General features: G+C 45.6%; 1 protein-coding gene across 1 annotated transcript in view; it reads right to left on the bottom strand.

Annotated features, from left to right (window-relative positions):
• The window catches only part of SLIT3 (slit guidance ligand 3), a 596,997-nt gene that overhangs the window by 490,468 nt on the left and 93,616 nt on the right, over positions 1 to 12,913 (bottom strand). Inside the window, exon 4 of the mRNA XM_045502118.1 lies at positions 4,431 to 4,502. Within this exon, the coding sequence (XP_045358074.1) occupies positions 4,431 to 4,502 (72 nt within the window). The remainder of the gene's footprint in view (positions 1 to 4,430; positions 4,503 to 12,913) is intronic.

The raw sequence follows: 12,913 nt of genomic DNA, 5'->3' as shown, positions 1-12,913 counted from the left end.
AACACTTGAGAACCTTCTGATCTATGTCAGGATGGGAGGAAGCTAATATTTATTTTATTGAGTGCCCAAGGCATGGCAGAGACCTTGCTGGCCCTTTACAGACCACAGTGATGTTACCTAATCTTCAGGGCACTCCCAAGCTCTAGGATTCTCTGTCCTGTTCTCTGTGTGCTTGAAAACAGGAAGAGGACAGATACACCATTAATATACATATGGATCAATGAATTACTGGTGCTGGATCTGAGGGTGGATGGGGGTAGAGTGGTCAGCAAGGCCTGACAGAAGCACTTGGACATATGACAGGTCCATTATCAATCCTTTTTATCATCATTTTAGGTCTTCACAATAGCTAGCTTGGCATAGTAGAAAACCGAAGGACTCTGCAGTGACACAGACACACATCTGAGTCCCAGTTCCATTGTATCCTGGTTATACAGCAATGGGGTAAGTTAGATAATCCCTCTCAGCCTCAGAAGTAGATGTGATAATGATTCTCTCTATATTATTAGTGTAAAGGTTAAGTCTGAGCATTGAGGCAAAGTCCCCAGGGTAGTGCTACTTCTTAGAAATGTGGGCTATATGAGTAAGTAATTTAAACTCTGAGTTTTAGTTGCCTCTACTATAAAATGGGAGGAATGAGGCAGGTTGCTGCCTATAGTAGAAAAACGGCACAGACTCCAGAGTCAGATTACCCAAATGTGAACTCTGGTTCTGTCACTAAGTAGTCGTAGGATATCAGGCAAGTTCTTAACTTCTTTAAGCCTCAGTTTCACATCTATAGAATAATGTTAGTCATAGTATCACCCCACAGGGCTGTAAGGAGTATCAAATGAATTATACCTCAAGTGCTCAGAACAGTACCTGCCAGCCAATGGGTTTGCAATTGTTATTACCTTGAAGTGTTTCTGAGGATCCAACGCATTCAGTTAAAGCGCAGCAGACTGCCCAAAGTCGTTGCTCAATGAATTTGTAGACATCTGTTGTTTTCAAGTTTGGCATCATTTTCCCCATCTTTGGATAACAGAATTTTTCTTTCTTTTGGGAAACCCATTCCCAAACCCTGCAAACTCTCATCCCCAAACAAGTGGGATGAACCCATTTCCAAAACTTGACTGGTCAGAGAACACCACCTCACTGGCAATAGCGATGTGCTCAGACATGGACGTGTCACCAAGCTAAGCAATCTACCATTGGTTCTTTTCTGAAGGACTGTTGACTCCACCCGGATTGCCAGATTAGTACCCTGGGTCTTCTGCTTTTGCTCACCATCACGTGCACTGCTACAAAAGATGTAAGGAGTGACATGAAGTCCCAATAACTTCACCAAGCCCCTGGATCCAGTTGTTCCTGAAGCTGTCTACAACTGTCCCTGAACTTTCCAGGCATATAAACCAGTATCTTTCCTCTTTGGATTAAACTAATTTTAGTCACATTTCTGTCACTTAGTGGTTAGTAGTGTTATTACAATAGCAGGTTTCCAACAAATACTTCCCTTTCCCATCACTCCTCCAAACATCTTATTACACATCCATAGCCTTAACAAAAGGTATTCTTTGGATAAATAGTGAGTATTAAGCAGTTTTTGTCTACAGATCTAATAAGAAAGGAAAAGGCGTGTCCAGAATTGCTACTTATCCCACATGGCATGCTACGGAGTAGACAGCCACACAGTACCCACATTTAGCATTCCCTGGAAAATGGTTCACTGTGTCTATTGAGATGCAACACTCCTTTACAGAGCTAGTGACATATGTATACACACCCATGATTGCACATTTATTGATTTCTAATTTGTACCCTGCAAAATAAGACAAAGACACAATAGGGCCATTAAGAAAAATCAAAGATCAAGCCCAGAGAGAAAAAAGAGATTGCTGATTATAGCCGAAACCTGAGTTAATATAGTTGCTTAAATAAAAAAAAAAAATTATATTTAGCTCTAAGCTTTTTGGCAGCCATTCAGAATGTGTCATGATGAGGCATACAGAGAAGTGGGCATCCTTCATGTCTGTACCTGAAAACCCAGCAGAGGCCAGGTTGGAACAAGCACAGAGGAAGAGCTTACTGAATAAATGAATGAGGGAATGAATGAATGAATGAAGGATAAAAGAACCAAAGCTCCCTAAGGGCACTGTTTATAATACTTAGGCCTATATCCTTCACTTATTCATCTACCCATTCACTGAGTGCTTATGTGTGCCCACTTCTGTGCCTGGCTAGGACCTGGAGCAGGACAGATAACAGACTGAGTCAAATGTTGTGCCTGCCTTCCCAGCTGCAGCTCTCTGGCTTGAAGCAAAAGCTCAGAGTCATCCACCTCAGTGCCCATAGCAACTGCCAGTGTCTTCGTGCATCCGGAAGAAAGAGATCAGAGAGCAAAGCTGAGAAAATGGGAAGTACGGGAGTAACACTAGTTATCTTGGTAATTACACTCACACCGCACTGTAAACCCTAGAAAACAAATGCACACACACTATGATCTCATCTGATACTCACAGCTCCTTGGTGAGGAAGATAAAAGGGAAGAGGAGTGTCAGCCTTATACTGATGGGGATATTCAGGCACAGAAGGGAAAATGACTCCCCCAACCTCTCTCAGAAAGTGACAGGATACCACCCTGGGGGTTCCCATGCCCTAGGCTGCCTGCCTGGGCCTGGCCCCCAGCATCTCAGAGACCTGTTATCACTGCCTGAAATTCCTCCTCTGCCTGCATCAAAAGCAGCCTCGCACAAAATGGGCATCATCTGACAGGAGCGGCTATGAGGCCACGTTCCATGAGCAAGAACCAGCCCGCTTGACACCCTGCAACAAGTGGAACACTCAGACCCCACCTGCTCAAAGCTTTCCAGCAGCCCCAGCCCCACAGACACCTTCTGTTTGCTTAGAATGTGATGCTGAGATTCCAGATGAAGAGCTTAGAGTCAGCATTATTTAGGAGCAGGTTGAAAAGGCACAATGTGGTGCTGGGTGGAAAGACAGCTATTAGGTGAGCATGTAAGGAAAGAACTACATAGGAAGAGGAAATTAAAAACCAGGTTGTTTCCCCATATGCCATTTAGTATTGTTTATCCAGCTCAGCTAGACGCTCAGGCTGCTGAACATCACTTTAGCCATCCTCATGCCCATCAAGATGGATTCAGTGTGGAAAGGTGAAAAGGGGGGCATACTCTTCCCCACAGATAGCAAAGTCAGCCAGGTGGACCGAGCTAGAGAAATGCAGTACACAGCACGAGAAGACCTTGACAAGGTACAGGTGTGTCCTAGAGAAGGCGAACAACGCTGCTGTACCACTTAAACACCAGCCAACCCTTGTGGTTCCTGTTCCAACAAAGTGTCCTTTAAAATACATTTATGTATATAGTCTCTTTCTGTGTATGCACACACAGATATAGATATAGATACAGACTCCTAATTCAGAACTCATTCTTAAGCACACACACTGACATGTGTTTTGTATTTCCCAATGTATCCTGGAGCCTACATGCATTGTTTGACTGCATAAATAGGTATTAAACACAGCCACTGGGAATGTAAATGGTGGCCACAAGTTTGGAGCCTCCCCAGTAATGTTACAGTCTTCCCACCCAGGCTGTAAATCTCACTGCTTGGCTACTAAGCAGCCAGACACTGTCACTCCATTCAGAAAATCAAGGCTTGGGCCAACCCAGTTCACCCCATGAACTACACGAGTCACTGCCAGTATGACTTATAGGCTCAGAATCATAGAGCCATTCACTGTCAATTAATTAACACTTGCCTAATACCCACAATATGCCAACCGCAATCTCCATTCTGATGTGCATCTCAAGTTCCTTGAACCTCCAAACTCTCATACTGAATAAATGCACAGAAACATCTCCAATCTTCCCCCTGCATTATGTCTTGGACCATTCCAGAAGATAAAGCAAAATTTAAGATGTTTCTTCCTTTTCCCACAAAATCATAGACCTCCAGACCCAGGGTTCTCAGACTGGTGGAGGTAGGAAGCAGGCAAAGGGCTGGAGTTGTTCTGGTCTGCAGGATGGTGAGGTTAAAGTGTTCAGTCCAATACAATACCCTCTGAGACCACTGGTGTCTCCTTTGAATAAACCTACCTCAAATCCCATCCCCAGGGCACTTCCCTGAGGTGAGGTCAGACCATGTTAAATGGCAGTGTGTCCTTCTTTGCAAAGAAGAGATCTACTACCACAAGCCACCAGCCCTCATTGGCCACTTAAGCCACTGATATCTGAAGAATGGGAGCAAAAGTCGGGTGTGGAGGGGAGCGTAGGGGCACGCCATATTGAAGCCCAGCTCCTAGTCTCCATACATATGGCCTAACTACCAAGCTCTGCATGGTACCAGGCTCCACTCACAAAGGCAACCACAATATCCATATCACCAAAGCCAGGCAGGACACCAGGTAGAGAACATAATTCGGCTCTACTTACAGTCTGGTGAGCTTTGGTGTACTCTGGAAAAGCAATTCCGGAAGGACCTGGAGCTTATTCTTGTTCAGGCGCCTAGAGATAAAGAACAGAATGAAAGGGTATCAGGAGACATTAAATGGATTAGGAGTATTCACAGATACTCACTTCAATCAATCAACAGGTATTAAGAGACTTTCTAGATATTTCAACATGGGATGCACAGCATGTTAAGGCATATTCTGTTTTGCAAGGCTTGCAGTCAAGTTGGAGATACAAAGCAAAGGTCAGTCAAAGGCAAGAACACAGCACGTGTGCTGTCCCTTCCCCATCAAGAGCCTAGGACAGACATCACTAATTGATCACACCATTCTTTCCCACAGATTCCAGACAAGGCTTTTGAAATTTTCCGGCCATGTGCTCCAGGTAGCAATTGCCAAGCGATGAAACTGATATGCAAAATGGGTCCCTAAAAAGAAATAAAATACCAGAGAGAGTATTTCATCCTAGATAGTGGTGGTGGTTGCAGTAGGGAGATAGCAGTTACTATGGAAACAGAAGTGGCCATGGGTTGAGGGGCCAAATGGAATCCCTGCCAGCCTGGAGCGGGGCTGTATTATAACTTTCATGGGCCCTTGGCACTTTTGCCTTTGCATGCCCCTAACTCTATATAAAAAATTAATATCACATTTTATAACTATGTTGGTATAAAAATATATTAATATTATATATTATAACATTCACTTTGACCTGAAAGGCTTTTTTTTTCCTTCTAATTTTAAAAGAAATGAAAACATTTTCATGGGCCTCTGAAAGTATTGTTGGCCCTGAGCACTGTCCCCGCTGTGCCTAATGGAGCGGTCAGCTTTGGGTCAAAAACCACAGTCTGGGCAAGCCATGTGGCTGGAGGTAAAGTCCTCCCAGAAGGGATGCCCCACATTGGATGGCAGCAACAGAGCCAATCTCATGCTCTCCTGAGAATGGTCAATGCTAATGCCAACAGTGAAGAAGGCCACATGAGTTTTCAAGGGACACCAAGCCCTTACTGCGGCCTCCAAGAAGGCTGTTCTCTGGGGAGTAGGAGGCCAAGAGGGAGACCCTCAACCCTGCCCACTCCCCTGACTCTCTGTGCTAGCATCTTTACACAGCCTCATCAGTGAGTGCCCAAACCAGTGTCTCCAAACCTGTCCCCAGAATCCTCAGAATCTCCTGCAGCAAAAGAACAGTTTATAGCCTGGTTGAAATTTTTGCTTGGAGTGAGCTGCCCGTTTCGTTACCTGGGACAACCATACTATCCTATCTTAGAGTTGAGCAAGCTGAAGAAAAGATAAGATGAGCTTCTTCCCTGCTTCTGCCCAAAGCCCACACTCTCTCCACCACGCCAAGCAGACATGCTTCCCTGGGGGGATTTTGCTATTTTCCCCCTTTTGTCCCAGGTTGATGGCCAAATATTTCTAAGAGACAGGGGACAAGCAGGAGGTCAGAAAGGGCAAACCATGTGAGAGAGGAGCTTTGAAGACCCCAGAATAAGGCTCCTGTCAGAAGTGTGCTGCTCAGCCCTGAAGGGGCTCATGGTATGTGTGGGCAGGTGTGGTCCAGTGATGCTGTTTGTGGGCCCCCTGCCTGTAAGGAGACCAGACAAGAGGCTGAGAAGTTGGACGGATAAGCTCAAGTTCCCAGCGACACCCCAAAAGCAGCATGACTCCCACACTAGTGCTCTTCTGTAATGTTTTATTAATTGTGGTAAAAAACAAAAACATGAAATTTTCCATCTTAACCATTTTCAAGTGTACAGTTCAGTGGTGTTAAGTATATTCATAATGTTATGCAGATCTCCAGAACTTTTTCATCTCACAAAACTGAAACACTATCACCATTGAACAACTCCCCACCCCAGTCCCTGATAGCCCGCACTCTACTTTCTGTTTCCATGAGTGTGACCAGTGTTTGCTTTTTTTTTTTTTAATTTTTAAATGTTTATTTATGTTTGAGAGAGAGAGAGAGAGAGAGAGAGAGAGAGAGAGAGAGAAACAGAGCACGAGAGGTGGCGGGGGGGGTGTTCAGAGAGAGAAGGAGACACACAATCCAAAGTAGGCTCCAGGCTCTGAGCTGACAGTACAGAGCCCAACGTGGGGCTTGAACTCATGAATCACGAGATCATGACCTGAGCCAAAGATGGACATTTAACTAAGCCACCCAGGCGCCCCAATGTTTATTTATTTTTGGTAGAGAGAGACAGAGCACAAGCAGGGGAGGGACAGAGAGAGGGAGACACAGATTCTGAAGCAAGCTCCAGGCTCTGAGCTGTCAGCACCGGGCCTAACGCGAGGCTTGAATTCACAAACTGTGAGATCATGACCTGAGCCGAAGTCAGACGCTTAACCAACTGAGCCACCCAGGTGCCCTGTGACCAGTGATCACTCCCAGGATCCACTGTTCATGTTCCTGTCACTAAAATGGAAATACAGGAGGAGCCCAGGGGAGAGAAGAGTGATGGGTAATCTAGTTGCTCTTCAGAGCAGCTCCCATAAGTCTGTGATATGTCCTTTTATGTCATATGGGAGCACTGATCCCAGAGAAGGTGCGGTGATATGACTTTGGCCAAAGCTGGGTTCAGGTCTAACTAGATCTTGATCTCCCTGTGGGACTTTTGGGTAGTTACCTGGCCTGCTGAACCTCAGTGTTCCATCTTCAAAATAACCCTATACATTGGGTTACAGAAATTCTTAATGACACAGTGTGTGCCCAAGTGTCTAGCACTGCAATAAGAGCATGGAGATAATAATAAAAATGATGCAGTCCTAACTGCACATCAGATGCTATGCTACATGCTGGATGGGCACAATCACAGGCAGGAGAGCTTGGAAGCGGGCGTCATTACTACCCACATCTCATAGATGAGGACACTGATGCCTGGAGAGGATGAGTACGTTCCACAAGGCCACAGTGTTAGGAAGTGGTAGGGTCAGCATCTGAACCCAGGCAGTCTGCCTCCAGCGCCCAAGTTCTGAACCACTAACCTCTTAAAGCCTTGTAATAACTGACAGTTCCCTTCCTCTTTTCCTTTCTTCTTTCTCCTCCCCCCTTTCCTTCCTTTCATTCAGGGTTACCACCTCCTCAGCCCCAGCTCAGACAACCATCCATCCTGAATACATTTCCCTCCCTGAAAAGAACTCTCTTGGAGGTCCCTAAGGCCAGAATTGGGTCTCTACGTGTCTGTCTGGAACCACCCTCTATTGTCACAGCTGCACAGAGCCGGGTGACAGTTATATTCAGACGACCAACACTTCAGTCTAGGCAAAAATCCTAAAATTCAGCCCACCGAGGCCTGCAGTGGGTAGGGTGTTTAGTGTGCTAAAAGCCCTAAACCAGAGTTGAAGCTAAAAATAAAACCAGCTTGGCTCCAAAGCTCCAGGAAGGGAAGGAATCATTTTTCAGTATTTGTGTCTGGACAAAAATAAAAACACAACCAAACTGAGCCAATTGTGCTCTGCCTGCTGCTTCATAAGCCCTGATGAGGCTTCCAGGGCAGCTGGACCCGGCTTGTTCTCCTGGAGCCTCTGGGTTTTTCCGCTTCAGCTTGGGCGGGCCTCATGCTGGTTCTCCCTATCACAAGGAGTCTGATGCTCCATTTCATTTCCAGTTCATTCCAGGGTTTATTCACGTTTACTTAGCAAACTGAGCCAGCTGAAAGGTCTTCCTTGAAGGGCTGATGGAGGCTCCAAGCTGCATAAAGTGCATTTCCCACGTGGCTGCTGTAGAGCAGCTCCTGAGCAGGAAAATGAATAGTACACAATGTGTCGTTCTCCTGGTAGAGGAACAGGGAAGCACTGGGCTGCAGACAGGGGCTGTGGCCATGATGCCCTCCATCCCTCATGTCATCCACTGCTCTGTCACCCTGTATCCAGAGGTGAAATTCTCCTGCTGTGGTTCAAGCTGAAAACAGATCCATCAGGCCTGGATGAAAAGGACCAAATGGGACTCATGTGAGGGCAGACCTGAGGGGATTGACACCAACCATAGGCCAGGTCAGTGATAAGATAAAGCCCTCCTGGCTATCCCCTGTCCCTCGGAGATCAGCACTCTTTTTCAGCTTCACCTGCTAGAACAATGGGCAGCATCAATGTCAAAAGCCCACAGGCTGTGAGTTGCAAGGTCATACTGCTTTTCAGCCTGAACCATGAAGCACTGCAGTACTGCTGATCACCTTTCTGGAGGTACCTGGGTGTAAGATCTGATTCGAGATTTTGCCCCTTTTTTTGTTGAATTTGTCCATTCATCTATCCCTTCAATCATCCATCTACCCACCTTTCCATCCAACCACCATCCATTCATCTCGTCAGTCCTTTCTCAATAGGAATGTATGAAGATGAGTAAGAATATTCCCTTCCGAATATCAGATGCTAGTGGAGAAGACAGGAAAACAAAGGTATCATGGGAGTACAGAGGAGGGCCAGCTAACCCAGACCTGGTAAAGGAGGGCTTCCAAAAGGAAGTGGCTGGAATTTACTTTTGAAGCAGGAGTACAACTCTTTAAGAGACAGGGACGAAGAGTTCTACACTTTTGTATGTCTACGGAGGGCCACGACACCAAGGGGCCCCTGGAAAGTAGGCTGCACCGCTGGATTCCAGAGAGGACATGAGAATCAGAAGTAATGAAGCTGCAGAGCCAGGCAGAGGTCTTACAGCAAGGGCCCTCATGGGTAATGATAAAGGATCTGGGTTCGGTTGTTTCCTGGGAGTAATGGGAAGCCACAGGAGAGGGGTGAGCAAGGGAATGATCATCTGGTTTGGGTTTTGGAAAGTCCTCTTGAATAGCAGTAAATCTCATTTGGCAGAGTGAAAAAGGAAGCAAGGAGACTAATTATGAGGGCTCTTGTGTAATCCACATGACTGTGTGAGGACCTGGTTAAGGATGAGAATGGTATTGGAGTGTAGGAGATGCATGTGAGGCATCATTGACAGTCCAAAGGAGTTCCAGGGGTGGAGGTGTTAAAACAGGCCCCCAGGGCTCCTGCTAAGTGGGTAACTGATCAGCTGAGATTACCAATCACTGCCAAAAGGAACAGAGAAGGGAGACAGCATGCAGAACGTGCTGTGTTCAGATTCAAGATTTCTATGCTACTGGGATCTCTCAAATATGTTCTGACAACTAGTATCAGTAGCTAGTAATAACAGTAAAGCCATGACTCAGGCACTGCACTAAGCACTTTACATGAACTATCCCACCATGAAGCACTGGGCTTCCCATTACCCATGGAAATGCTTTGAGGCTAGTACTCTCAGTAGCCCCATAATAAGGAAACAGAAGCCTAAAATGGTTAAAGCACTTGTCCAAAGACCAACTTGACCAAAATGATGGTGACAGAATTTGAGCCCAGGCACCTGATGTGAAGTCTGTGCTCCTGGCTGCCATGGATAATGATAGTATTTAGTTTAGCTCTTCATTATAGACTGTCTTATCACCTAATGTATGAGTCTCATCTTCCCAGGAAACTCTAAAGGTCCTCAAGTGTAGAATATGCATCTAATGTCTCCCTGCGATCCCAACTTTAGCCCACAAAGCCCCAGGCATGCAAGAGGGTGGTGCTTCAGGAAGGGTCTGTTGAGTTTCATGAATAAATCATAAGGGAGGAACGGCAAATTTGAGGAGCCTCAAAGATCAATGGCTTTCCTGGGCTAGGTGACAGAAGTCATCCTGTTTGGAGGTGAATAAAACTCCCAGAGGGCCCACCTGTCTGTCTGCATTCTCCAGAAACTTCTTGCAGACTCACCTGCCTCACTGACAGGGAAGGTAAGAACTATGGGGCTCACTCAGTACTTCCCCCCACCCCCCGGGGGAAGGACAGTGCAAGAGGCCTCCAGAAGCATTTATGTCAGCAAGCCAGGGCAAGGCTTGCCAAGTCCTTTCCTTTCTTCAGGGAACAGTGGCCTGTCCAGCTGCCCAGCTACAGCCTGAAGGAGGGAAAAAGTCAGTGTACTAACTCCCAAAGGTCACTGGGATTGCTTACTTTAGTAATGAAATCAATTGGTTCCTCAGCCCCAGGCACTTTCCTAGGCAGCCTGGATGCTCTCCAGGTCTACTGGTACTTTCAGAAGCATCAACATGTCTAAGCAACAGAGCTAAAGTGGCTTTGTTATTCAGAGCAGAAGCTCCAAGCCTCCCCCAGTGGATAGATGGAGAAGGCCATGGAGCTGGGGCTCCAGGCAAGCCCAGAAGAAGGGCAGCACCAAACTCAGAGGTGGCACCATCATCCATGAGGATATAGAGGTGTCACTATACATCAGGGGAACTCTGTGAGCATAAGAGAAAAAACTTGAACTTTGGCAAGGGAAAAAAGCAGACAGCCCTGATTTGGGGTTATTTTTACAGTTGCTCCCTATAAAAACAATGGCCTCTTATTTTTTTGGTTTCCTTACTGGTCAAACAAATCAAATTCAGGCTTTTTTCCTGTTATGCAAATTTCATAATGCAAACTGGATGTAACCTGATCAGTTCAGTAAGAAAACTGATTTGTGATGTTGTTGGTTTACATCATTGTCATGTCAGAAATGGTTCCCATATGTGTGAAAAGAAAGCCTATTTGCCTCAGCACCCATGGCCTCTTTTCGTTGGGTGACTGACTCTTCTTTGCCAGTGGGATTTCCATTTTTAATCTTTCTTTCTCTCCTTTTTCTTTTTTTTTCTTTTGCTAGCAGCTTTCTTGAGATCTAACGGGGCTTCCTTTTTAAAAGCACTTCTGGTCCAAACCACGATTTATTTTGATGGTTCTGAATGAAGCAAGTTGACCTGAGTCTCATCTTCCACAGAATTCAGCATTTGCTCATTGACATTTAGGTTGGCTTATGCCAATTTTGAAAATCTGTTATTTTTAGTTTGTAACTTCAAAACGTCCTTAATAGCAATTAAAAATCTTTATTTTTGACATTTCTGTGGGAGAAATAACTTTGTTTTCATCATCTAAAATTCTTGCCCCTAAGCAGTTTTTTTTTTCCTCACTGAAGTTGCTTGAGAGAACCCATTTTAAAAATAACTTAAAGTGTATTTTAGGAACACAATTATTATGTAATAGCAAAACATGTACCTCACGAGGTACCTGAGAGGGAGGAAGGGTTTAAGAACTGCAAAGGTCCCCGTAGCGCTTCTCAAAGCGTCAATAAATGATGGCAGTTGCAGCAACTGTTCTCATCAGCATCACCATCCCTAGATGCCCCAGGACCCAGAAATATAGATTTACTTCTCCATAGATGACTGTGTTGGTCAGCAAGGCTATTAGCATAACAAATGAGTTCCTAAATCCCACTGGGTTAACACACTAAACACAGGCTCTACACTCTCATAAAGGACTTGCTCCATCTTGCCAGATGACAGAGGGAACATGTGGCCTCCAAGGCCACAGCGCTAGGGAAGAGAGGAAACAAGGAGCCAGCAGCTCCCAGCTTTCTCCACCTAGTGGGACTCCTATCACTTCTGCACTCAGTCTACTGGCCAGAACTAACGGCACGGCATGAACAGAACTGTAAAGGAAGGTGGGAAATCTACAGGGATCTTGGATATTTGGTAAGAACTATGGTAACAGCCAGCTGTCTTTACATTAAAGCAACAATGATGATCTCTTTGTTTTTGCTGTTCCTTCCTTTTCTTCTACTAAGACAGGGCACTTATGCTGTACTAAGGACAGTGTGAAATGTTTTAAATGTACTATCTCACTTCATTCTTAGAGTGACTCTTGAAGTAAACATTGTTACTGTCATTATTTTACATAAGGAAGCTGAGGCAACAGAGAGATTATGTAATTTGTCCAAAGTCACACAGCTGATACGTAAGGTTTAGAAAGAGGTCTCTCTGATACCAAAGGCTGTCTTTGAATCCATTCACCATTCTGCTTCCGAGTCATACTTTCATGCTGGTTGACCAGCAGGCCTCATGACAATCCCAAGATGGAGGTCAGCAACAGAGAGCATCTGTCCATTTTATAGCGAGACAAACTGAGTCAAAGCAGACTAGGAAGCTGAGCCTGTGCTCTCTTGGTCTTACTGCCCAAGGCTTATATAATCATTTCCCTCTGGTTTCAGAAGGCTCTGAGGGTCCCAGAATCACTGTCCCCAGGGCAGGAGGGAAATCCAGAGCCATTTCTTAAGGACATTTATTCTCGTTCCCCTTTCAGATGTAAAGGATCTGTCCATTCAGAACTTCCCTGCCTGCCCTTGTAGGTGACTTTGTACTGAGGTTTATGTACTGTTCTAGGGAGCTCTGGGGCTTGCCCAACATCTCACCTTGCTGGGATCCAACTCAGGATGCTAGCAGGAAAAGAAAACAAGCACAAAGACTCCCAAACAACCCGTTTTGAACTTCCCCGCACCTCACATTGGACCAATTTTCCTCCAATTACATGGTTGTCAGAAAGCAGAGCACATCAGTGGCCTGAGCCTGCCTTGTCTCTGACCCCTATGCCCAAATACCCCTCCCTCCAGAAAACTTTGATTTCAGGAGGGGAGAGGGGGTG

This window comes from Leopardus geoffroyi, chromosome A1 (assembly GCF_018350155.1).
Source record: "Leopardus geoffroyi isolate Oge1 chromosome A1, O.geoffroyi_Oge1_pat1.0, whole genome shotgun sequence".
NCBI classification, from domain to species: Eukaryota; Metazoa; Chordata; class Mammalia; order Carnivora; family Felidae; genus Leopardus; species Leopardus geoffroyi.
This window is presented reverse-complemented; position numbering and strand designations above follow the sequence as displayed.